Source organism: Carassius gibelio, chromosome A4 (assembly GCF_023724105.1).
Source record: "Carassius gibelio isolate Cgi1373 ecotype wild population from Czech Republic chromosome A4, carGib1.2-hapl.c, whole genome shotgun sequence".
In the NCBI taxonomy this organism is placed as follows: domain Eukaryota; kingdom Metazoa; phylum Chordata; class Actinopteri; order Cypriniformes; family Cyprinidae; genus Carassius; species Carassius gibelio.
Window position 1 is genome coordinate 5040774 of NC_068374.1, and position 27606 is coordinate 5068379.

General features: G+C 41.1%; 1 protein-coding gene across 1 annotated transcript; it reads right to left on the bottom strand.

Moving 5' to 3' along the window:
* Positions 1-21874: 21874 nt before the first annotated feature.
* Positions 21875-27384, bottom strand: LOC127968243 (CD209 antigen-like protein C). Its single transcript, XM_052569301.1, has 5 exons — positions 27065-27384; positions 26247-26567; positions 22844-22971; positions 22437-22543; positions 21875-22328 (listed from the first exon to the last, which is right to left on the bottom strand). The coding sequence occupies exons 1-5, from the start codon at positions 27192-27194 to the stop codon at positions 22199-22201; spliced, it is 816 nt and encodes a 271-aa protein (XP_052425261.1). The 5' UTR covers positions 27195-27384; the 3' UTR covers positions 21875-22198.
* Between the last annotated feature and the right edge of the window lie 222 nt (positions 27385-27606).

Sequence of the window (27606 nt, forward strand, 5' to 3'; positions counted from 1 at the left end):
GTTATTTTGCAAGTGTGGAATATCCAAATACCGCTTGTGAGTTGTGACCAGTGTGAGCGGCCCCACCGTAATAGGATTGGTGGGTGAGCCGGAATCAGCGAAAAAGGAGTCTGGTGCCTTGTCGTGGCTGTGACGTTTTCTCTGGCCGTCTGCTGCATCGGTGCCCCCCAACGTCCAGGAACTAATCCCCGGTCCTATGTGGTTTTGACCCTAATTCACTGTGAGTGTGTGGAGTGCAGTGGGTGAGTCCTTTTCTTTGCTGTGTGTACACTTGAAGTCTGCAGTGTCGTGCTTTGTCATGTCATCAGTAATCACCCTCTAGGCTGGGAGAGAAAACCCTGTGGAGAAGAACGTGCACCTGTGTTGTGAGACGACCGTCTTTTATATACATGCCCGCTCGTGGCTTTTGGACCCCTACTCCGCCAAGTGGTGACGTGTCAACAATAGCAAGTAAGGAACAGTGTGCAAATTGTGGGGGATGACGACTGAGAGAAGTATTGGCTGCTATATTAACATTCAGCTGTGTAGCCCTTGTGTATGTATACCTGTTGTGGAGTGCCTTCAGAGGTTCGACCCTGTCTAGATCTCTGGTCCGTTGTCTGGAAGAGAGGAGAGGGAAGCGTTCGAGTCATTCCTGAGGTACATACCTACCAGAAGTCACCCAGCGTGGTGGCACCAGCTGAGGCCGTGGAAGGCCCAACGTGCAGCAACTTAAATCTGTACTCCTATCCACTCTTGGTCAAATTCGAGAGGTGGTGCGTCCTTCTCCATATATTCACTGAAGCTAAGTAAATTTATGAAGGAACTCTGTCTGTCTGTTACCAGTCCTACAGGTCTGAGCTTGAGGCTCTGAGTCGTCATGGGAGTGTTTCCACGTTTGGAGGTGGCCGTGTTGAGTGTTGGTCTGGGAAGTCTGTCCCGGGTGAAGAAGACCACAGTTGTCGTGACATATACGCCTTCTCTAGACTCCCGAGCTGAAAAAGGGCTAAAGCCTGACGTCCACCTCTTCGAGGGTTTGTGAGTTGTATCCACTCAGTATTGTCATTGTATACCCACCTGCATGCCCAGAGCAAAGCTCCAGTTGCCCCTGTATGCCCATCTGTACGCCTCAAGCTAACAGCCAGCGTATTGCTCTTGTATACATACCTGTATGCCCAACGTCAAGCTCCAGTTGCCCCTGTATACCCCTCAAAGGGCTTAAGCCTGACATCCACCTCTTCGAGGGTTTGTGAGTTGTATCCATTCAGTATTGTCATTGTATACCCACCTGCATGCCCAGAGCAAAGCTCCAGTTGCCCCTGTATGCCCATCTATATGCCTAAAGCTAAGAGCCAGCGTATTGCCCTTGTATACTTACCTGTATGCCCAGAGTCAAGCTCTAGTTGCCCTTGTATACTCACCTGTACGTCCAAAGTAAAGACCCAGTCGTCCTTCTGTATACTTACCTGTACGCCCCGAGTGAAATACCAGTGCATCGCCCTTGCATACTCACCTGCATACTTACCTGTGGACCTTTTAGGCGTTTCCAACCGCGGACCCAGAATCTCGTGGCGAACGGCGTCAGGTACGCACCCCACCCAATTCATCAGAATTACTTGCCTTCTTTACTCTGCGTGCAGGGACTGGAAGTGCCCCACCGACGGTTCTCCTGCAGGAGAAACACAAAGGCACTACTGAGGAAAACCCTGTTGAGTCACGTGAAGGAAAGGACACAAATAACCTACAGGCTTACCTGAGAGTCCCCGTGACAGAGTCAGAAGCGACTCGGACCTATACTCTCTGGCCCCGAGAGTGGATTTTAGATTCCCTTTTCCCTTCCCTTCACACCTTTTAAATAATTTAAATAAAGTTGTTTTAATTATACTCACTCTCTCTCGTGTGTCTGGTCATTGGGGTGTTCTTGGGACCTCCTCGAGGTGGAAACTAGGGAGGGGCGAGACTCACGACATCTGTGGTCCAATCCGACCTGTGACAGATTTTGGCGTAGTCGGCAGGGTTCCACCTCGAGTTGAGCGACCAAGGTCCCCCAATGGCCGACGACGAGTTGCCCGAGGCCCCGCCCCGAGTCATGCCTGTGTTCATGGGGAACCCTTGGATCCAGACATATGGAGGAACAGAATCTGAGGTGATATTATCCGAGTGGAAGGCTCAGATTGAATATCTTGCTGGGATCCAGGGACTAACGGCAGCACAGCAATTACAATTCGTCTTGAACTCCCTAGAGGGGGAGGCTCGTCGTGAGGTTCAGACTGCCCCAGAAGCAGTTCGAACCACAGCCCAGACTGTATTCCACTTCTTGTCCCAGCAGTCTGGGGATACCACTCCAGTAGCCGTCCTCAGAGCGCAATTCTTCGTTTGTAAACAGGGACCCCGACAGCCCATTCGAGCTTTTGCCTTACGACTTTGGGAGCAGTTCACCAGGTTGCAAAAACATCAAGATCATGGCCTGGGAGATGGGGAGACGCTCCTGAGGGACCAGTTCCTGCTGGGGTTGCGGGAAGGCCCCGTGCGTCAGAGCTTATGTGTCCAGTTTCGAAGAGACCCAGATCTGACATTCGAAGATCTGAAGAAAGAAGCAGTGGCTCTAGAATTAGATCAGGCTGAAGTCAAAGACCCCACGGTATGTGCATCTGTGAGTAGTACCGCAACTGTCGCTCCCGAAGGAGTAGATTGGAAGCAAACGTTGAAGATGGAGCTTTTGAAAGACGTCCATGAACAGATGAAGGAATTGTCTAAAACGCTATTGGAGGAGCTGCGTCTTGGGGCACCGATGCACGAGGTAAGGCCTACCCCGCGAGAACGGGCCTATTCAGATGGCGGCCGAGACCCCGGGAGGCGACCTAGTCGGCCTGCCCGCCCTCGATTTTGAATGGGACGAACAAGGGCGACCTATCTGTAATCGTTGCGGTGAGCCTGGACACTACAGCCGCCAATGTGGCTCTCGAAGAGGTTCGGCAGGGGGTTTTTAGAGCAACCGGCCACAGTGGGTCATGTGGTCGGGACCCCTTTAGAAGACCCAGCATTAGCTACAGGCTCGAAGGACAGATTGATTGGACACAGTCCTGTGGTGGAGGTCCAAGTAATGTGTTACCAAAGTGCCCTGTTTAGTAGACACTGGATCCCAAGTCACCCTGTTCTCAGAGAGGCTATCACGAGAAGTATTTGGAAGACGAAGCATGCAAGGAACCGAGGCCCCATGGTTAACCTTGAAGGGAGCGAACGGGCTGGACATCCCTTATATCGGGTATTTAGTCACTGATTTAGAGATCCATGGGATCGTCGTACCACAGAAGGGGATTGTCATTGTCCAGGATCATTGCTTAGGGACCCATCGAGCCCTCTTGGGGATGAATGTTATTGCTGAGTGTTGGGAGGAACTGTTTCAGGCAAGGCCCGTGAAGACCATTCCATCGGCAGAGCAGCAGGAATGGAAATGGATCGTTGCTGATTGCTGCCGGATCCAGACGGCTAGGGCCCGAATGGACCGAGAGGACACCGGCTGAGTGGCCTGTCGATTTGCCCTGTCCGTGCCAGCAAGGAGCGAGGCCATTGTATGGGTGAGGGTTCCCCAACAGGAGTATGGACCCGAAGGCTGGGTACTAGTGGAGCCCCATCTGGACTGTCAAAATGTGGAGGTGGCCCGAGGACTGGCGGTAGTCCGCCGAGGACGAGTCCCAGTAAAAGTACGCAATGAGAGTCCCTACCCGATTCAGTTGCACCGGCACCATCGATTGGCCAGAGTGACGATGCTCAGCCCCCATCAGGTGAGAGAGGAACGGACGTAAGTTTTCGGCAGGTATGCCCCACCGTGGTCGAGGTAGCCCTAACCCAAGTGGACTCGCCACCAAACAAGGCGGAGGAGGGAATGCCTGGCCATCTACGGGGCGAGTCTCTACAGGGAGAAGGATTGAAGGAGGCTCAGGTGCGTAGACTAGAGGGGCTCTTGATGAAATGGCAACATGTGTTCTCGACACACGATGAAGACTATGGCTGCAGGAGTGTTGTAAGACACCATATCCCCACTGGAGGGGCTGGACCCAGCCGTGAGAGGTATCGTCCCATTCCACCCACTCTATACTCAGAGGTACGCACCTTGTTGCAAGGCAATCTCGACAGAGGGATCGTCCGGGAGAGTAGCAGCCCCTGGGCAGCACCCATAGTACTTGTACAAAAAAAGACAGGAGCCTGGATGTTCTGTGTGGACTACCGTAAGTTGAACCAAGTCACCAAGAAGGATGCCTTTCCTCTGCCAAGGATTGAAGACTCGCTAGCCAGCTTAACTCAATCTGCCTGGTATTCCAGACTGGATCTGGCAAGCGGTTATTGGCAGGTGCGGGTGGAAGAAGCGGAACGGGAAAAGACTGCCTTTACAACCCCATTTGGTTTATTCGAGTGGGACATGCCAGATTGTGGTACCCGAAAGCCAGGTGAAAGCCTTGATAACGGCATATCACGACCAGTTGGGACACCAAGGGCAGGAAAGGACTGTGTCTTTGTTACGCAGACATTTCTACTGGCCCGGGCTGGAAACATCTGTGAGTACGTTTAATTCGGGCATGCCCCTGCTGCACTTTATTCAAGTCCAGGAGAGAGCCACGAGCACCGATGGTCCCAATAAAAGCCAGGGCTCCCCTTCACATCGTGGCTATGGACTTTTTGACGTTGGGCAGACCTATGGATCAGTACCAAAACATCCTCGTGGTCACTGACTTGTTCACCAAGTACTCCTGGGCTATCCCCATGTTAGACCAAACGGCGAACACTACCGCCACCACGTTGTGGAGGGCCGTCTTCCAGCCGTTTGGATTTCCTGAATTCCTGCACTCAGACCAAGGGCCCAACTTTGAGTCTCGGGTCGTAAAAGAGCTGTGTAAGTTGTACGGGTGTACAAAGACCCACACCACGTCCTACCACCCCCAAAGAAATGGGGGGTGTGAACGATTCAACCAGACCCTACTGGGCCTATTGGGCACCTTAGACCAGGAACAGCAGGGCGAGTGGGTGAGTGCCCTACCGGCTTTGATCCAAGCTTACAATAACAGTGTACTTAGTACCACGGGGTATGCCCCAACCTACTTGATGTTCGACAGGCATGTGCGACTGCCTGTAGACTTGCTGCTGGGGACGGCCGCGATTGAAGAGGAGCTGGGTTTGACAGAGTGGGTGGACCGCCACCATCAACGTCTCCATTATGCTTATGGGCAAGTGTCGACACGGATACGGGTGGCAGCGGGAAAAAACAAGAGGCTGTACGATCGGACGGTCTGAGAAGCCCCCTTACTCCCGGGAGAGCGAGATTTGGTACGAGACAACCGACGGCAAGGTAAGGGTAAATTGAGTGACCGATGGGAAGCCACTCCTTACGTGATCCAAGGACAGCAGCGGCCAGGGCAACCGGTATACACCATTCGCCCAGAAGGGAAGGCGGGACTAGACCGAGTGGTCCACCGTAACATGATCCGGCCCTGCCCGAACTATCCCAAACCTGTGGAAGAGGCTCCAAGGGAGCCGGTGCCGGTAGAGCCATGGATAGGTGGATGGGCCGTGGTCCCAAGGGGCTTTGTGAATGCGCCGGTCCGGGTTGACCCGGTCTCACCACCCCGTCGGTCCCAACGGGAAAACCGAGGACGGCCCCCTGTAAGTTATGGCGAGTGGACAGGTGAAGGACGTTCTAGGGACTAGAACGAATTGGCGGGGGAGGATGTCACGGAGTGACTGTGACGGGGCGGAACCAAAAATGAGGAAGATTAGTTCCGCCCGGACCATATATTGCAAACACCGCCGCTTCCGGGAACGCCGACGAACCCAAATCGGCGTGTTATTGGAACAGGTGTCTAGTTGAGCGTGGCGATCACTGATTAGGCAATTTGGTGAAGAGGAGACCCATAAATAGGGCATCAGAAACACAGGAAGTGGTTGGTGATTCCCAGTAGTTATTGTGGGTGCAATGGAGCAAAGGAGCGAGTTGGAGAGAGAGTGTATGGTGTACTGTGGAGCTTGGGCAAAGAGAGATACACACACAGGGCTGAGTATACGAATATCTTTATTGGAGCATTGTGTGATGTCAAGTTAACACACACATTGAAGATCTGCTAGGATTGCAGGAAGGAGATTGTGCTGCCAGTTGTGTCGGATGTCGGTTATCTGGAAGAGAAGTGGAAAGATCCAGTGTTAATGGAAGTGTGAGTACACTGAAATATTCATCGTGTCAACAGTTATTTTGCAAGTGTGGAATATCCATGTACTGCTTGTGAGTTGTGACCAGTGTGAGTAGCCCCACCGTAATAGGATTGGTGGGTGAGCCGGAATCAGCGAAAAAGGAGTCTGGTGCCTTGTCGTGGCTGTGACGTTTCCTCTGGCCGTCTGCTGCATCGGTGCCCCCAACGTCCAGGAACTAATCCCCGGTCCTGTGTGGTTTTGACCCTAATTCACTGTGAGTGTGTGGAGTGCAGTGGGTGAGTCCTTTTCTTTGCTGTGTGTACACTTGAAGTCTGCAGTGTCGTGCTGTGTCATGTCGTCAGTAATCACCCTCTAGGCTGGGAGAGAAAACCCTGTGGAGAAGAACGTGCACCGGTGTTGTGAGACGACCGTCTTTTATATACATGCCCGCTCCTGGCTATTGGACCCCTACTCCGCCAAGTGGTGACGTGTCAACAATAGCAAGTAAGGAACAGTGTGCAAATTGTGGGGGATGACGACTGAGAGAAGTATTGGCTGCTATATGAACATCCAGCTGTGTAGCCCTTGTGTATGAATACCTGTTGTGGAGTGCTTTCAGAGGTTCGCCCCTGTCTAGATCTCTGGTCCGTTGTCTGGAAGAGAGGAGAGGGAAGCGTTCGAGTCATTCCTGAGGTACATACCCGGTGGCACAAACCTACCAGAAGTCACCCAGCATGGTGGCACCAGCTGAGGCCATGGAAGGCCCAACGTGCAGCAACTTCAATCTGTACTCCTATCCACTCTTGGTCAAATTCGAGAGGTGGTGCGTCCTTCTCCATTTATTCACTGAAGCTAAGTAAATTTGCGAAGGAACTCTGTCTGTCTGTTACCAGTCCTACAGGTCTGAGCTTGAGGCTCTGAGTCGTCGTGGGAGTGTTTCCACGGTTGGAGGTGACCGTGTTGAGTGTTGGTCTGGGAAGTCTGTCCCGGGTGAAGAAGACCACAGTTCTCATGACATATACGCCTCCTCTAGACTCCCGAGCTGAAAAAGGGCTAAAGCCTGACGTCCACCTCTTCGAGGGTCTGTGAGTTGTATCCACTCAGTATTGTCATTGTATACCCACCTGCATACCCAGAGCAAAGCTCCAGTTGCCCCTGCATGCCCATCTGTACGCCTCAAGCTAAGAGCCAGCGTATTGCCCTTGTATACTTACCTGTATGCCCAAATTCAAGCTCCAGTTGCCCCTGTATACCCCTCTGTACGCCTAAAGCTAAGAGCCAGTGTATTGCCCTTGTATACTTACCTGTATGCCCAGAGTCAAGCTCTAGTTGCCCTTGTATACTCACCTGTACGTCCAAAGTAAAGACCCAGTCGTCCTTCTGTATACTTACCTGTACGCCCCGAGTGAAATACCAGTGCATCGCCCTTGCATACTCACCTGCATACTTACCTGTGGACCTTTTAGGCATTTCCAACCGCGGACCCAGAATCTCGTGGCGAACGGCGTCAGGTACGCACCCCACCCAATTCATCAGAATTACTTGCCTTCTTTACTCTGCGTGCAGGGACTGGAAGTTCCCCACCGACGGTTCTCCTGCAGGAGAAATACAAAGGCACTACTGAGGAAAACCCTGTTGAGTCACGTGAAGGAAAGGACACAAATAACCTACAGGCTTACCTGAGAGTCCCCGTGACAGAGTCGGAAGCGACCCGGACCTATACTCTCTGGCCCCGAGAGTGGATTTTAGATTCCCTTTTCCCTTCCCTTCACACTTTTTAAATAATTTATATAAAGTTGTGTTAATTATACTTTCTCTCTTGTGTGTCTGGTCTTTGGGGTGTTCTTGGGACCTCCTCGAGGTGGAAACTAGGGAGGGGCGAGACTCACGACATCTGTGGTCCGCTCCGACCTGTGACAGTTACATAATTGACCGACAGCTTTCTATGCATGTCAGGCATATATTACCAAAGCCTTTTTGCCTGAAATGATTCACAAATATCATATATTGTGTATTTAAGTTTGTGTTTTCCCAAATATCTACAAAATATGTCTTATTCCAACAGTTTAATAGGGTGACAATATCTAAATAAACCTTACATTTGTAATGCTGTATTGAATTTGTATTGTTTACATATTATTACAGTGCATAACATTAAAATAGTCTGTTTTACTTCAGAAATCACTGGCACAATTTACCCCAAAGTATTCTCCCAAAAGGGACGAGACCACTTTTTTTCCCAAAAGCTATATTTCTGAAACAATTTGTTTCAGATCCAAAGATTACTTTTGAGCTAATTTGATTTAAATATGATAATATTATACCATATTGACATAAATATGGGTACACTTCACATTCAGTGTTCCTTTCCATCTCGTGCACAGCTTTCAAAAGTATACTTAACCGCAGATGAGCGCGGACGGATGAGCTTGACACATGCGCAGTACCACGGGGGTGAGCGAGCCCTCTTGATGACGGAAATAACAATGCTGATGGTGCGCAGATGGCCGAAATATACTTTGGCCTTTTTTTTTCCTTATTGCAACTCTCTGTTCTGGACTTGCACAAACTGTGTTGCAGTGCAATCATTTTCCAAAATGTAATTTATATGAAAATATGAAGTCTGTTAACGCCTGTTAACAAAGACACTAAAGACAGAAGCACAGAGAAAAATATTGATTTGGGGGTTTATACAAATGTGTTTCTGAGGGGAGCTGACTGTCTTCTGAAAAGTTTACATGGTATAATTTCACAAAGCTTGTCAGAACATTCTGGATTTGCTTCACATTGGGTTATTATTAAACCAAATTATGTGTATGATTATTATTATTTACATTTATTCATTTAGCAGACGCTTTTATCCAAAGCGACTTACAGATGAAGACAGTGGAAGCAATCAAAAACAACAAAAGAGCAATGATATATAAGTGCTATAACAAGTCTCAGTTAGCTTAACACAGTACACCTAGCATGGGATTTTAAATAATATAATAAATAAAAAGAAAACAGATATAATAAAAAAAAGAATAGAGCAAGCTAGTTAGAGGTCTTTACACATACACACACACATATATATATATATATATATATATATATATATATAATTTCATAATAAATGAAAAGAAAATAGAATATAAAAAGATTAGAAAGGTAGTTAGATTTTTCAAAGAATAGAATTAGAATAGTGAGTGTTAAAGTTAGAGGGTCAAATAAAGATGGAAGAGATGTGTTTTAAGCCGATTCTTGAAGATGGCTAAGGACTCAGCTGCTCGGATTGAGTTGGGGAGTTCATTCCACCAGGAGGGAACATTTAATTTAAAAATCTGTAAACGTGACTTTGTGCTTCTTTGGGATGGCACAATCAAGCGACGTTCACTTGAAGAACGCAAGCTTCTAGAGAGGGCACATAAGTCTGAAGTAACAAATTTAGGTAAATGGGTGCAGAGCCAGTGGCAGTTTTGTAGGCAAACATCAATGCCTTAAATTTTATGCGAGCAGCTATTGGAAGCCAGAGCAAATTGATAAACAGAGGTGTGACGTATTCTTTTTGGCTCATTAAAAATTAATCTTGCTGCCGCGTTCTGAATTAATTGTAAAGGTTTGATAGAATTGGCTTGAAGACCTGCAGAGAGGGCATTGCAATAGTCCAGCCTGGACAGAACAGGAGCTTGAACAAGGAGTTGTGCAGCATGTTCCCAAAGAAAGGGCTTGATCTTCTGGATGTTGAATAAAGCAAATCTGCAGGATCGGACAGTTTTAGCAGTGTGGTCTGAGAAAGTCAGCTGATCATCAATCATAACTCCAAGGCTTCTAGCTGTTTTTGAAGGAGTTATGGTTGATGTGCCTAACTTGATGGTGAAATTCTGATGGAATGATGGGTTTGCTGGAATCACAAGCAGTTCTGTCTGGGCAAGGCTGAGTTGAATGTGATGGTCCATCATCCAGCAAGAAATGTCTGTTAGACAAGCTGAGATGCGAGTAGGTACCGTCGGATCATCAGGATGGAATGAGAGGAAGAGTTGAGTGTCATCAGCATAGCAGTGAAATGAAAAGCCATGTTTCTGAATGACAGAACCTAATGATGCCATGTAGACAGAGAAGAGAAGAGGTCCAAGAACTGAGCCTGAGGCACCCCAGTAGTTAGATGTTGAGACTTGGACACCTCACCTCTCCAAGATACTTTGAAGGACCTATCTGATAGGTAAGACTCAAACCATTGAAGTGTGGTTCCTGAGATGCCATTTGCCAGTAGGGTTGATAGGAGGATCTGGTGATTAACCGTGTCAAAAGCAGCCGACAGATCAAGCAGGATAAGTACTGAAGATTAGGATTCTGCTCTTGCCAGTCTTAGAGTGTCAACAACTGAGAGCAAGGCCGTCTCAGTTGAATGTCCACTTCTGAAGCCAGATTGGTTGCTGTCAAGGAGATTATAGAACTAAATTATATAAATTATATGTATATGAATTATATCACAACAATTACATAACTGTAATAACAGATTTAGGTTAAATAAAGATGTCAGTCTTTTTTTTTCTTTTTAGGAAACAAATCAAATAAAAAACTAATTCTGTTTCTAATATTCTGTATGTTGCTCAAAAACAAAATATTTTATTTTATTTTTTTAACCCAGTCATTTATAAATAACACATTTCAGAGCTGTAACAACAATACCGTGAAACCATGATATGTTTGCTTAAGGTTATCATACCATCAAAATGGAACTCTGACCTGCCTCACCCCCCCACACAGACGCTCTGGTTGGTGTGAGAGTCGAGGAGACAGTTTTTTTTATTGTAAAGGCAAGTTTGTTTTATTTTCACTGCCAAAGAATGAAGATCAGAAGAACCAATGGCTAAAATTTATTTTTACCACAATACCAGAGCAGTACAACAAATCCCTTTTGTTGTGTTCACAACATTTCACTGATGACTGCTTTTCTAATCTCTGTGAGTTCAAGGCGGGATTTTCAAAGCGTTAGGCCATAAAAGAGGGTTCATTACCAACTTTATTTGGACCAACAAGCATCTCCGAATCACAACCTGTAAGTATTATTATGATGTTATGTGTTTGTTTTCTCCCAAGCGTCTTGTCAGTATGTCGAGCTAGCATTATATGTTAAGGAGTCGATGAACGCGGCTACGCGTTATGAGTCATTTTCCCCTGATAACCCCGAAAAGACCTTAAATTACACTTTCAGTTTTAATCATACAGATAAGAGCAATACATCAATCGAATCTGTAAAGGGCCTACTTTTTTTGGATACAGACATAACTTTGTAGCCTGACTACGCGTCAGACTTCCTACTTCCGCTCAATTTCATTTTGCTTCTGTACTCAGTCTGATACAGCGTCAGAGCTTTCTGTTTGCCACCGGTCTGAAAACAGCCGGGCCAATCAACGAGCAGAGGGCGGGCTGAGAGCCGTGGCGTAGATGCTAAGCACCGAGTTTTAAATTGTAGGTTAGAGAAATCGAAAACCGAAACGACCGCGGAAATGGGAAACGGGAAACACGGGATGCAATTCGCTCTGTTATGGAGAACATTCAACTCTTTTTCAAACTGAAGCCAGAACAAGAAGAGTGTTTAACAACAGGTTTACAGTGGAAGTTCAATCATAGATTTGAGTTCGATGCATGATGTCTGTGCTTCGATGCGGCTGTACAGGTGCATAACATACGTCATAACTAAACGTATCTGATTGGCTTACAGGTAACCAATGATTTTAAACTTCAGACAAGCGCCCCCTAGCGAGAGAGAAAATACTTCTCTATTATGCCATTCCTGACTCTGTCTACGAAGCAAAGTGAAGTAGCAGAGCCTGGTATTACCAGGCTAATAACTTTGTGCACTTATAAAATAAAGATAACAAACAAGGTGTGCTGTCTACAGCTTTTGTCTGCGCTGATCTTCATTTAAAAAGACGTCATTAAAATGAACTGTAACTCTGTGAATACTCAATGAAGAGACATGAGAGAGATATCTATAGAAAGCTTGACATGTCTACTTTAAAACTAAACAAGTGCCACCGAAAACAGATATTCTGTGATAAAGTAATCCATATGAAAACAACGCGATGTCCATTTTTCACGTCTCCCTTCATTATCTCGTGTGACCACGCCCCCACGCTGAACGCGCTATTCAGATTCAAACTGAAGCGCACGGCTTGAATACACACACACAGAAGAAAAAGTGTTCAAGTTTTTTATTTTACTGTTTACTTCGCGATGAGAGGAATGAGACATAATTCACCCCAAAAGAGATGCTAATGCATTGTTTACCGTGAAGTTGTGTGCGGAACAACCAATCAAAACTGACTATGTCAGTTGACCAATCAGAAGACAGTATGATAGCGAAAGGTGGGGTTTAAGGAAACTGAATCTTTTGAACAGCTTCCCGCGAACCGTTTGGGGATCTCTGAGCAGGGTTTCCCATACATTCATTAATTTGTGGCGGCCCGCCACAATATCAACGCTGACCGCCACGGATTGATTCAGATGTTTTAAACTATTTAATATGGGTACAATTGTATTTTATTGTAAAGCTGCGCACTGCTTTCTCCCTCTCACAAACTGACAATGGAGGCACGCACGACTAGCCCCTCCTCTTCGAACATGATCTGAATCAAAACATGAGCATTCGTTAGTTAGAGGATGGATCACCGGTGCTTAATGCTTATTCCCCCAGCGAAGATTCCAGAATCAATCCGGAGTTGAATGGTTAGTAATGAACACTGTTGCTTAACATAACTCTGAGAAGTTAGTCTATGTTAAGCGCTGTCGCGATTCCATTACAGATTCACGCAAAACTTTTGTGTTTCTTTTCTAAATATAGATAAACAACTATTGCGAAATGACGGCGTTTCCATTAACCGATGTTAAGTGACTAAAATATCATTTTTTCCTCTCGCTTGTGTGTGTGTGTGTGTGTGTCAGAGTCTGTGTGTGTCCACCTCCAGGTCCAGTCAGGAGTGTGTGTGAGCCTGTGTGTGTCTGAGTCTGTGTGTGAGTCTTTTTGAATGTTTGAGTTTGTGAGTCTGTGTTTGAGTGTGTCAGTAAGTTTGTGAGTTTGAGTGTGTGAGTGTGTCCATCTCCAGGTCCAGGTTTGTGTGTGTGTGTGTGTGTGTGTGTTTGCATGGCTATCTTTGTGAGGACCAGCGTGAGTTTTTAACCTTTGGAGTGAGGACCTTTTTGCAAAGTGAGGACATTTAGGCCGGTCCTCACTTTGTTTTCACTGTAATGGCCTCCATTGGCTATTTAAAGGCTTCTCTCAACGTCTCAGAGAGGTCCTCAGATAGATATTAAAATGAGAAAAAAAAGTGTGTGTATGTCCCCTGCATACACACACTTTTTGGTCTCTATCGCCCCCTATTTTTTTTATGTTCTCTCTATCGCCCCCTATTCTTGAAATAAATTACTGCGCCCATTTTTTTTGTATGTTCTCTCTATCGCCCCCTATTTTTTATATGTGTTACTGCGCCTGTATATATTCAGTGCAATATCTCAGGAACGCCTTCATGGAATTTCTTCAAAATTGTCACACATGTTCACTTGGCCTCAAGGATGAACTGAACAGAATTTGGAGATCAAAGGTCAAGGTCACTATAACCTCACCAGTGCTTCCCACAGGTTTGCAATATACTTGTGGTGGTAGCCGGGTGGAAAAGCCTCCTATTACTCTAAGCACAAAAATGGTCTATTACATGTGACAACATTTAAATTTATTGAAATTTATTTTAATTACATAGGCTACTATATAATTCCATACTAATATTATGTATTATTATATGCATTGTAAATAATTCAAAATTACAGCATTTAAATGGTAGAGTTCTCCTTACTTTGTCATATAGTGCCTCTTTCAGTGAATGGGACTCAGATTTTACTGATACTAGTAAAATATATATATTGAATAATATATGTGAAATACTGTTCTTAGTCTTTTCTTCCTGTGGACAAGCACCCCAGCCAGAAACTACAATAGTTTACTATGAATCAAATGGAAATTAAATTAAATACAATTAATTGTATAACCAAAATACCAATAATTCCCCAACAACAACAACAACTTAACCTTAACTTTTAATCATAAACAAGCCAGAAATACCCAAGGACTATTATTTTGAAACATCTATACTAATGCGGACCGATCCCTCAGATGTCAGACAAAATATGCATTCTTGCAACCGTCTAAAACATATTATATAAAGATCATAAAGTAGACATTGTCATAATTCATCAACTTGGGTTCATAAGCAATCGTTTGGCATAAATGTGCACTATTAATTGATTGAGAATCACTTTGACGTAGTCTGAAGCACATTAAATCATTAATTAAATCATTTTTACGTTTAATAATCTATAGGCTGTATCACGATTTATGTTTTTCCATCACCAAAATATAAGACGACTTAAAATTATCATTAAGACGTAAAACCCATTTCATGTATTGAAGACTTTCCAGGATAGTACATTTAAGAAAACTCATCCGGGGGGATATTGCTTTATTCGCACATGTGCTCCATAAATACATTTTACATGCGCTGTCTTTATCTGTGTGTAATATCCGCGCGTGCGTGCAGCGGGAGAAACTGTTCCCGCGCACACAGAACGAGGGGAGATTTAACACTATAGTTAATCGATCGCAGATGGTTTCATTATAAAAATACAATAATAAAAGCTAAATGTTTCTCCATATACTTGGGCGGCCATTAATATACAAGGTGCCCACCCCAGTAAAGTCTATGTGTGGGAAGCACTGCTCACATTCTTCCCATTTTGTGAATGTATTATATCAGGAATACCTGGAGGGAATTTTATTTAATTTAGACCAATGTCCAATTGGACTCAAGCATGAAAGGATTAGAATTTGTGGTCAAATGTCAAAGGTGACGTCACAAAATTCTTTTTATTTGATAATTATGACAAAATTTTACAAAAATGTATTATCTATGAAGTGACATTGCAATGATCTGCAAAAACATATTAAGCATTTTCTTTGATTGCCCTTTAAAAATGATTACATAAACCACATAAAAAACTATATGTTATGAGTTAACCATGGATATTATTTAGATAATATTAGAATCAGAAAGAGCAAATATGCTTGTGCATACAATATACAATATTTAATGGTTACTACAACTAAAACCAAGTTATACTGGATACTACAGTAATGATGTACTAAAACATTGGTTAATTTTAAAAACTTGGTTTCTGCTTAATAGATAAATATGATTAGTATAGTTGTGTTTACGATAGTCATGGTTACTAATTACAATATTACTACAGTAAATGCATGGTCATTTTTCAAAAATGTATAATTTATTAACAAGGATTAGCCTACAGATCATTATCAATGTCTTAACAACTCTGATTTTAAACAGACATCTAAAAAGTGTCATACAAGCTTATTATAATGCACTTTTACAAGCTTATAATGCACTTTCACACACAATACAAAAGATGTGCTGTTCTTTTTTCTTTTTTTTTTTTTTTACTTTATTTAGATTTTTTTTTTCACATAAACAGAGTACATCACACAATTACAGATACCATTGGAATATCACATAAATGTAATTAATTCCGTCTCTCTTGTTCATAGAAAGAACCAAATAACAAATAGAGACAGAATAAAGAGATGTGCTGTTCTAAATTAGAAGCCCACTTCATTAACTTCACTGTGAGTTTTCTTTGTTCATGAACATGCCTCCTCAAGTCTGTGTGAGCACAGCACTGCAACAGCTCGCTGATCAGCATTTAGACATGTCTCTGTTACCTGACTCACTCTTAAAGTCTGGGGAAAATCACGTTTTTAATCTTGTTTATATGTCTATGTGGTGTTTTAAACACAAACCATGTGCAAATTCATAAGACAACACCATTGCTGAGTATTTTCTCCTTATTAAAACTTCAGTGATCTAAAGACAGTCTGAAATCACTGGTGTTTGCATATCATTAACTTGAGCGCTCTGAAGTGAGAGAGTCTCAGATAAGCGAGGTTATCCCAGGATATTGTTCTGTTGATATAAAACAGTTGTGTACTTTTAGCAATATAGCAGATGAATTATGTTATTGATGTATATTATCATGTTATGATGGACTATACACCTTTCTCCACTAACGTCTATGATGTGCAATGCATTTCTGAGGAAGCTGATTTTTAGAAGGCAGACTGAAATTGTGAACACATTGGCTGTTTGATAATGTAGTCAAGTGAAAGGATAATCATATTAAAGATCAATTATCTTTATGTTGTGAAGAGCAATACCATTGTGCAGGGTTTACTAGAGTAACTTGAGTAAAGTTGTGCCAGTGGATCTGAGTTTGTGTGAGACAGTGGAGGTGAATCCCTCACATAGGCCTCTGTGCCTTACACACACACACACTTTAATGAACCAAGTCAAATTAGGGTTTAGGGTTTAGTGTTAGGGTTAGTCCTTTTGTCCATTTGTAATTTATTATGTGCGGCCTAAATACATGGTACATGATGACATTTTTATTTTAAATACTGCTGTAATTGGATTAACTATACCCCCTTTTCTGGCACGCTGAACATTTTTATCTGAAACTAATATATAGCAGTTTAAAGGGGAAGGGGAAGTCATGGCCTAATGGTAAGAGAGCCGGACTCGCAGTTTGAGTCTCGGTGCTGGCAGGGATACACAGTACTTGTAACGCCTAAGTGTACATCCATATTACTTTGTATTTCAGCTGGTTTTATATAAGGCTAAAAACTAGTAACTCAGTGAGCGTATATTATGAACCTTTCTATCCTCACCATGGACACATGTTTTATTCATGGTAAGTGTACTACCATGGATACAAATATTTGGCCTCTCATGTGATATTTACATAATATATACATTAGTTGCAGAAAGTAATAGTATATCAATAAAGCATAATTCAAATGAGCTACACCTTTACAATCCACACTTGAAAAAGGATTTTCATTAATGCATCAAAAAATATAATCCAACAATTTCCTTATTCTGAATTGTGCTATACTGACGTACATACAATGAAATTTAGGTGCATTGTTATTGTACTTTTAAGATGAATTGTAGTATGTTCATTCATTTACAGATAACTGCAGTAATAAATATCAATTTAATATTGTTAGGACCTCTGAGCCAATCATGTTGCCCAGTGCACATCACATCATAACACATGCACACCTCATGCACCTCCTCCTGGTACAGACTGTCTCAGAATTAATTGTTCCTGGTACATGGTTCCTCTTTAGAAGTATTTTTCAGCCTAAAGCAGTTACGTGCACAGGTTACATAAAGAACTCAGTGTCCATATGGACAATATAAACTACCTTGATCATTGTATGTTAAAAAGATACCTAAATGAGATTAATGCAATCAATGCCAAATTAACAAAACAAAAAATGTCCATAACAGCAGAAATCAAGGGGTGACTCTCCAGAATATCAGGAGTGCAAAATAGACACCAATCAATACGTTAACACAAAACATTACACAAGTTTTTATTTATTTTTTAATGCCTCCAGATTTCCCAATTCTCACATTTAAAAAAAGTATTCAAAATGCTTTCACTCTATTTCGATGTGAAATATTGCATTTATATAAAAAAATTTAATAAATAAAGAGATAAAAAATATTTCATAAATTTCATAAATATTGAAAAAATCCCTATTAAATATTTTTAAATAAAAAATATTATTAAACAAAAGTAAATTACACTGGTTTTCTTGAAGAAGAAAAAAAGTTACATTTTCAAGGCTTCGGTCACTTTTTACTGTGAAGAAGGTAAGTGTGACTCCTGAACAAAAAGGGGCAGAGGGTTAAAACACTTTAGTGGTTACTGCTAATTTATTTATTCACTTTTGTGAAAACCCTTGGCATTAACTATACTGTTGTATTAATCTCTCTCTCACTTCTTTTTTTAATGAAACAAAAATCACTGAAATTATGACCTAAATGAAATATAAAAGGTTTCTGGATATTGGCCCATGTGTTAGAGAATATCTGCAATCTGCCGCTTAGAGAAGAAATAAAGTGCAATGACCACATATATCCAGCAGAGATCCACAGGGACGCATTCATTTCAGATCAGTTTCAAGTCAATTTTTCTTCATGTTTCAACTTCTCATAACTTTGATATATATTTTGTGAACATGTATTTAATAATTTTAAAGATATAAAACAAATCTATATTTTTGTCAAAGGTTAGAGTTTGTTGTTGTCAGATATCTTTTGAATTGTCTGCTTTTATAAATTATGTAACATACATTTGCAGAAATCTCTCTCTCTCTCTCTCTCTCTCTCTGTGTGTGTGTGTGTGTGTGTGTGTGTCATGTCTTCCCCTTCACATTGCTGTGCATTTATGTTTACTGCTTGAATTTGCATTGGACAGAAAAAATACTCATCGGGTCAGCACAGTCAGAAAAAAACAGGTGAAGAAGACTTTGTATTGTAAAGAATTCTATAAAATTACCCAGACTTTAAAAAAAATCATGTGATTCTTATTAAATGAGGTTCATTTTTTAGGATTCTTTACCAAACCTAATCTTTGGGAACCTGACACTCAAACCTTGCACTCCAGGTAGATTGCAGACAGTTCTGGAAAATGGTGAGTTTGAGACTAATGGGTTTCTGAATGGAAAGCACACCATATTTGAGTTTTCAAACGGTTTTCCTAGAGATAAATGTCTGAGGAAGAAGTGGATATATGCTATTAGACGAGTAGAAGGAACAAAGTTTACGATCATTAGAGGCAGCACATTTGTCTGCAGCTGGCACTTTATCAGTGATGATTACACTGCCGATACTGGTCATAAACGCCTCAGAAAAGGGACGGTCCCGTCCCACTTTATGCTGAACAACTGGGAAGAAACTTCACATGAGTCTGTTTACGAAGGAGTTCAAACCATACAATCAGACGACAGCCAAGACGATGAAGTAGTTTCTGAGGTGACAGCTGAAGCAGATCATTATTATGCAGTCACTCCTCTTCCAGGTTCATGCATTTCTGAAAACAAATTATGATGCAACTTTCCCGTTATATTATATTAAATATATTATTGAAGCCTTTATTACATTTATGTCTTTCACTTTCAAGTCATATTATCATTTTAATAATTCTTCACACAAATTACTGTTTCAGGAAGATATCAGCATACTTTATTAATCAAATGAATGCTTCCACAACTGAGCAGTAATAACATTAAGATAAACAAAGTCTTGAAATGAGATAATATGACCATTACAATAAACATTTGTTTTGAATCATAATAAAAGCCAGATAATGATATATGTGAATTTGTAAGTGTCTCCACTGTTAGCCGCATCATCATAACTTGGGCTATTGATCTTTATCTTGTCCTAGGATCACTGCCCATATGGATGAGCAGAGAGCAAGTGAATCCCACCATGCCAGACAAATTTAGGTAGTTTTGTTCAGAGGTGAGGGTCTTCATTGACTTCACAGAGATAAGATGCTAGACTCCATCTTCACTCACGCTCCAGTCTGAGGTGTTCTCATCATATAAAAACACCACTACCTTTAAAGAGCAGTTAATTTTGTTTCCAGACTTGCTGGAGCCTGGTGATGTCTGTATGGCTGACAAAGGATTCACCATTAAGAAGATGCTTATTTTTTATTTGTTATGTGCTGTTTTACCATGATCTGTCTGAATACTTGATTCTTATTGGCTGGAAGTGTGCAGTAAAACAGTTTAATCCACAGGTAGTTCCAGTCAGTTTTAATCATCGCTCTATATTAATGACCTACTGTCTCACCCGCACCTCAGTTCCCCGTCAAGCCTCCAACAGGACAAACTCCTCAAAGTTGTCTCCGAGCTCCTACAAGTCAGACGTAACGTATACTCACCTTAGTGTTACTGTAACCTGTGTTCTTGTTCTGCTGTTCCCAGGACCGTGGATCACCGTGCAACATCAAGTGATTCGACGGTCGCTGTAGTCTCCTGTGATTACCCCGAGCTGGTTCTGTCTCTGGCTAATAAGAATCAAGAGAACTTTAATGAGCAATCTTTGACTGTGGCTTTGACATCTGTGTTCCAGTCAAACTCACCTGTGTGATTCCCCGCTCCATGTGAATTACATACAAGCCTGCACTAGAAGATCGAAGCTTCACCGTGCACTGAGGAACTGAAAACACTGAGCACTTGAAACCTTATTCTAATAAACACCGTTCTGAATTCACCTTTACACCTGTGTCCCGAGTCATACCTGACAGATATAGTCTTTATCTATCACACAAACTTTAATTACTAAAAGTCTCTCTCAGTAATTCAAATAAATGCTATAATTAATGTAAAAAAAGTGTAAACCTCCATGTTTGTACATTAAAAAAGTTTTATACGCAGCTTGATTATTGTGGTATAATAAACATTTGCACCATATTCACTACAGCAATTGTATCAATAATGTGAGTGTACGAGTTTCTTAATTTGTGATTTGTAGAATAGGATTTGTGCATCTGCAATGAAGAATTTGAGAAGGTGAAACTGTTGTGTTGTGTTTGTGGGAGAGAAAAAAAACTTACTGATACACATGTGTGGCTTTTCTCTACAACTACAAACACACTGTCACAGGTGTTCAGTCGTTTTGACTCAAAAATACCTTCAGAAAATCCTCCCCTTCACACACACACACACACACACACACACACACACACACACACACACACACACACACTACACAAAACCTGAAGGTCATAAATACACTGAAACTATAACAGGTGAACAGAATGAGTAACTAAACAGACTGAGGTCAAACGACAACTAAAACACAATGAATAAAAAAATTAGACAAGTGTTACAGTTACGTCAATATTTGCAAAGCCCTTTTTCCATTTCCTCTCTGCATTTTGCAGGTTGTAATTTTCTTTTGGTTTTGTTGTCATCAAGAACACTAGTTTCTCTCCTGGAGTGGACTATTGTGCTCCTCATCTGTGTTTGTGTGGTCAGTATTTATGCAGAAAGGAACTTGATCTTCAACAACGCTTGGTGTGGAAAACAAGGTTCAAATGAATCTATTATATCACAATAACTCCTTCCCTTCCCTCAGGTATTCCTCAAAAACACAATGACCATTAATAAACATGTGAAAACACAATCATTAGCACAGTTTGTCTGTTTGAGTGTAAAGACGTCAGGGGCTTGTTCATCTGGTGTTGAAACCCTTCGATGTTTGATGAGCTTCAGGTCGTTTCATCAGAAGTTCAGACGGATGAACAGTTTTTAGCAGCGACTGCATCTGATGCTCTTCCTTCAGTCCATTATTCACTCACTTTAATGAGGCTGGACTTCAAATGAACTGTCAGTCATTTTGGGGTAAAATCTGGGCTTGTTGTGTAAACAATTATTTCTTTCACTAGCATAAAACAAACAGTCATATAGATGTTATAAATAAATAACATGTATATTGTTTCATATAGTGATAATGACTTATATTTGGTGATGTATCGTTCATACTGATGCTAGAAAGTGTTTATAAAGAAGATGTACTTGTTAGATCATATCCTTATTTCTACAGTCAGACTATTGTTCATATTCTCAGTCAAACATTAGAAGCTGTTTATGCAACTTTCCATTTATATTCATCTTCACGTGGTTCAGGAAATAAACCAGTTTTTGAAAACAAGTAAATCATGTTTATTGTCGTACTGTAATTACAAAAAAGCTGCAAGAGTCACATTTCACATCAAACTTTACTGATGTACTGAGTAATACTCCTAAAATCAAGATCATTTTGGTTAACAATATTGGATCAATGCTGTTTTTATGAATATTTCTATTATATCAGTGTATTACTGATTTTATTTCAGTCTGTAGAAACATCGCTGTTGTTTAAACATCGCTGTTTGATCTAAAAATTCAAAACAAAATGATTTTAAAAAGTTTTATATGAAAATTTTAGTATTATAATGTTTTTTTTTCTATTTATTTTTTATTTGTTTTTACAGAATAACCTAATTAATGTGCCATAAAAAAGTTAAATTACTGACATTTATTTTTTCATAATGCATATATGTACATTTTTATTATAATGTATCATTTAATGATACTCTTTTCACAGATCCATTTAACCGTATTATTACATTGAGTATCAAACCATCCTGATGAACGAGTGTTAGCACAGTCTTCGTTTCCCTGATTGTTTGGTTCTCCAGACTTCCAGAACCTGCATCAACAGATCAGCGTTAGATCAGAGCTGCTTTCTGTGTGATATTATACTGACTGAGACAATCATTTATTAGATAATAATCAGTTCAGTTCAGTCATTTCTCACCCAGAGGTCAGTGTGCTGCCATCAACCCATTTCCATCTGCCCTCCTCTTCAACATCAGTCAAACCAATCCAGAAATGATCAGAACCACAAATATTCTTCACAAAATCCTGAGAAGAGAAACAATAACATGATTTATAACACGAGCACAGACTGATTTCAGCGCATTCTCTAGAATTTAAAAACAAAACACCACGATCACACACACACACACACACACACACACACATACTCTCTCTCTCTCTCACACACACACACACACACACACACATTATCTCTCTCTCTCTCTCTCACACACACACACACACACACACACTCTCTCTCTCTCTCTCTCACACACACGATCACACACACACTCTCTCACACACACACACACACTCTCTCTCTCTCACACACACACACACACTCACTTGTTCCTCTTTGTTGTTGATGATGATCAGATCTGCTTTTCTCTCTCTACAGTATCTTCTGCTCTCATTCCAGCTCTTCGTCTCAGAGGAAAAGAAGTAAAGACTGGATTGATTACACTTCAATCCATCTATAAACACAGATAAGTCATCCCTAGTGAAATATAAATACACTAAAATGCATTTGAAATACATTTATGTCATGATAACTATACTACAAATACATTTACATATTTATGTACTTAAAAATACACTGCAATTGTACTTGTGGTATATTAAACTTGTAAACTTAAAGTCTGCTAAACTGGAACAACCTACTCTGTACTGAATGCATTTGAATTGTGCAGAAGTAGTGCTGAAGTGTAACTAAAGAAACACTGAAGTTTATTTGATTGTGTTAAAGTGGGACTATAGCAATTATACTTCAGCTACACTTGAAATATCTTGCATTTAAAGACATTAAATATTATCCAGAGATCATACAATCCTCATCAACAGTGAGATTTAAACACACTGTAGGCTTTATATTGAGAGATGTGCATTGTGTACAAGCAGCACTACAAACAAAGCTGAAAAATATAAATGTTATAATAAATAAATAAATATATATATATATTTTTTTTTTACTTGGACTTGAATGAAATTTGAATCTAAACCAAATTAAAAAGGTTATTTATATTACTTGTACTAGTAGTGTATATTTTATTATAGTTGTGAGTGCTTTTAATCTACTGCAAGAGCGTTTTACAGTTTATCTCTTAATATCACTGTATCTGTTCACTCTGTTTATGTTGTATACTGTAACAGACAATGACTTTCAGAAGGAAACCTGTTTCTCAAAGGAAGGTTTCTGTAACAGTGTTTTAAACTGATCTCATTAGTGCTCTCTAGACACTGAAGCAGTCTGTGTGTTTGACAGGTTTGTGTCTCATCTGAGGCCAACGACTGATTCTGACAAAAGATAATGTTTTTGACTTACAGTTTTGTTCAATTGCTCACACACTAACATTAGAACTTCCCCACAATTAGCAAAACCTTACACTCAAGGAGCAAAACACAGGCCTAGATTTGCACAACTGTAAGCACACTGTCAGCTTCACACTTTTTACAAAACATTACACACAGTGATTTGCAAAACACTAAACACACTTGTATGCATTTGACACAGAAATTTATCATGATGTAATATCCTTGCAATTTCGAAGCCAAGGCTTTCAAATGAGCACAACCATGAACCAATTGGTTAAACACAGGCACCAGGTGTGCATACACACTGGTGCTTCATTGTAGACACACCAATCAGGTTAAAGCACTATAAAAAGACAACAGGTAAGTTCACCTGTCTGCAACAAAAATGGATGGTTTCAGAGGAAGAGGGAGAGTGCGGATGAGAGGGGGAATCCAGAGAGTACCAGGAAGAGGGAGAGGGAGAGGAAGACCTGGAGGAGGGGTAGGACATGCAAAAAGAAGACAACCAAATCTGTGTAACGAAATTCATGCTACAATTGTGCAGCATGTAATAAACCACAGACTAACACTGAGGGAGACTGGATTGAGAGTACAGCCTAACCTAAGCAGGTACACGGTGGCATCAATAGTTCGGACATTTCCTCAAGAGCACAGGTGAGAAACTTCTTCAGTCAACAGAAAACCCATTGCTTACTGCATGTACTATATCAACAGTACTGTATATGTACTCTATATTTTGGTACTGTATATATTCCTGTATGTATCATCTTACAGTAAGCAAGAGAGAGAGGGATCATAAACCTCGTTTTGGCCAATAATGCAATCAGACTTCCAGAAATTCAAGCCCATATTGTCAATGATCACCTCATTTTCAATAATATCCAACAGGTCTCTCGGTCAACAATAGCCGTATCCTTAAACATCAAGTTCTGATGAAACGACTGTATAAAGTGCCATTTGAAAGAAATTCAGACGGTGAAAGTCCTGCGGCGTGAATCTATGGTGGTACGTTTTGTTCACTGACTGTAGTATTGTGTACTGCACACATAACCTTTTACTGTACATGTTATTTTACTGTATAGCAGACCTACAGTATACTGATCTACACAATGTGATCTTCTGCTGTATTTCAGAGAGTTTTGCAAATGGATGCGGAGGAAGTCCCACATGAGTTTATTTACATTGAGGCTGGATTTAACCTGACAACAGGACGAAGAAGGGGAAGAAACATCGGTCACGGGGCTATTGTCAATGTACCAGGGCAACGTGGGGGTAACATTACCCTTTGTGCTGCCATTACACAGAATGGGGTCCTCCACCGCCGTGCCAACTTGGGTCCTTACAACACTGAACTCATTCTTACATTTTTAGACAGATTACACAATATCATCACAGCAGCAAACCGAAGGGACCAGATGCAATACATTGCTATCACATGCTTCCTCCAAGCTATGTGATCAAATTGAACCAGCATCCATACAAGGGTGGATTCGTCAATCGAAAAGATTCTTCCTATGTTGCCTTGCAAATGAAAGTATAGCCTGTGATGTTGACGAGGCCCTGTGGCCAGATCCAGCTAGGGGGAGAGAGGTTTAGTGTTTTTCTTTTTTTCAGTACTGAACTGGATATGTAATGTTACAGTATTACTGTAAGCTCAGAGTACAATGCTACATTCAGTAATACTGTAATATATGAAAACTGGAAAATGTTTTGTTGAAATGTTCAGTATTGACTGACTTGAGTACATGAAAATAAATTAATATTTCCATCAGTCTGCACAATTGGTGTTATGTGGTGTTGGTGAATTTATTTTTACACTTTCTGTGTAAATGCTAAAAGTGTTTTAGGTTGAGCACAGGAGTGTTTAACTGATTCAAACAGAGTCAGACCATATGATGGTTGTGTTTATGACAACAAAATAAGGTTTTTATAAGACATTGTATAGTTTTGACAAAAGCATTTAATTTTGCAAATGATCTGAGGTGTTGTGCAACTTTGGTGTAGTGTTGTGCTAATTGTGTGAATGGGTTTGAAAAACCGAGCCCTGTTTTCAAAATGGTGCTTTAAACAATTGAAGAAAACCGTAAATATCTGATTTTAACTTGGAAGTTTGAACAAGTTGGTGTGTAGTTTTGAGATTGTGCTTACAGTTGTGAGAAAATGGTGACTTTTGTTTCATGAATTGTGTTAGCAATCCAGAAAAACTGTAAAGAAACAATGCTTGTGTTCAATTAAATGTATATTTACTTATAAAGTCAATTTAAGATATGTCTTAAATTATTATTTATACTCCGCTGACATCTCTATCGTTAATCATTATAAACATAAAGAGCTAAAGAAAGGTCAATTTACAAGCATTAACTACACAACAGATCCAGGACAGTCTGCTTTAAAATCTGAGTCTGCTTTAAATCAAGTTAAGACTGAAGAAACTTACCTGCAAACTTCTGAAGATCATTTATTTCTGATTTCAGCTGGTCTCTCTCTTCTGTGAGGTTGATGATCTTCAGCTGGTCTCTCTCTTGAGTGATGTTGGTGATCTTAGTCAGCAGCTGTTGTCTCTCTTGAATGAGGTTCATATTGTTGGTTAGTAGCTGGTCTCTCTCTTGAGTGATGTTGCTGATCTTAGTCTTCAGCTGTTGTCTCTCTTGAATGAAGGTGAAACACAACACTATGACTGCAGTCAGCAGAAGAACACACAGCAGCACAAACACTACTGCAGCTGCTCTGGAGCTTCTGATCATCACACCATCACTTCCTGAAGATAGATAGATATGATGTTAGTCTCTTCACTTCCTCATATCATACGACTCACATCTTCTGAAAACATGTGAACTGTAGACTAACTTTAACGCTTGTCAGACCTTTATTAGTGTGGTTTTTGTTCTTGTGTTTTGTGAGTAAATGCAGAGGAACAGTTCACTCAAAAATGGTTTCCAGGTTATTTACTCATCCGAGTTTCACTCTATATGATTTTCTTTTTTCAGCCGATAATACATTTTTGGTTTTGGAGGAAACCGTGAACAGGTCTCAAGATAAACCTTTTCTAAAGGTCAAAAATCCATATTTAGGAAGCTTTAAATTAATCCACATGACCCTGGTTGATAAATAAGTGTCTTCTCTAGCAAAACGATCAGTCACTTTCAGGAAAAAAATAAAGCATTTAACCACCATCAACAAATGGAGCATGTCAGATCATACTGGAGGACCTGGAAGAGAGAGAATAATCAGAAAATGTCCTTTAATCTCAGTTACCTGTGTGTCGAGGTGTTCGGGGTTCTTCTGTGTTGAAGTCTTCTGTCTCTTTCTTATGTTTCATGTCTCTTACAGCCTCTGCACTGACGTAGATATCAACAATCCTTTCTGTTCGGTCTTCTGAGTCCATTATTGAACCTTTATCCGTGCTGTATGACTCAATTCTTCTGGCGTTGAAATCTGTGATATCTGTTCTGACTTTACCTCATACGACGTCCATATATATTTTAGATATCAAACATATATGTTGTTTCTTCTTCTCTGAGTTTTACCCTTTTCTATATTTTCATTTCCAGATTCAGTAAACTAACACTAGTTTCTCTCGCTGTAGTGGACTGTGTTGTGTTCCTCATCTGTTTGTGTGGCCAGTATTTATGCAGAAAGGAAGTGTTTTTTTTTGGAAATCAGGGTTCTCAAGTTTTTTCGAAAGCTTAGAGTGAGATCACATGCAGTTAGGGGAGGAGCTTAATGGAGCCCCGCCCCCCAATTTGAATCATTGTTCATAATTTACCAGCACAAATTGAATTCACAACTATAGTTAA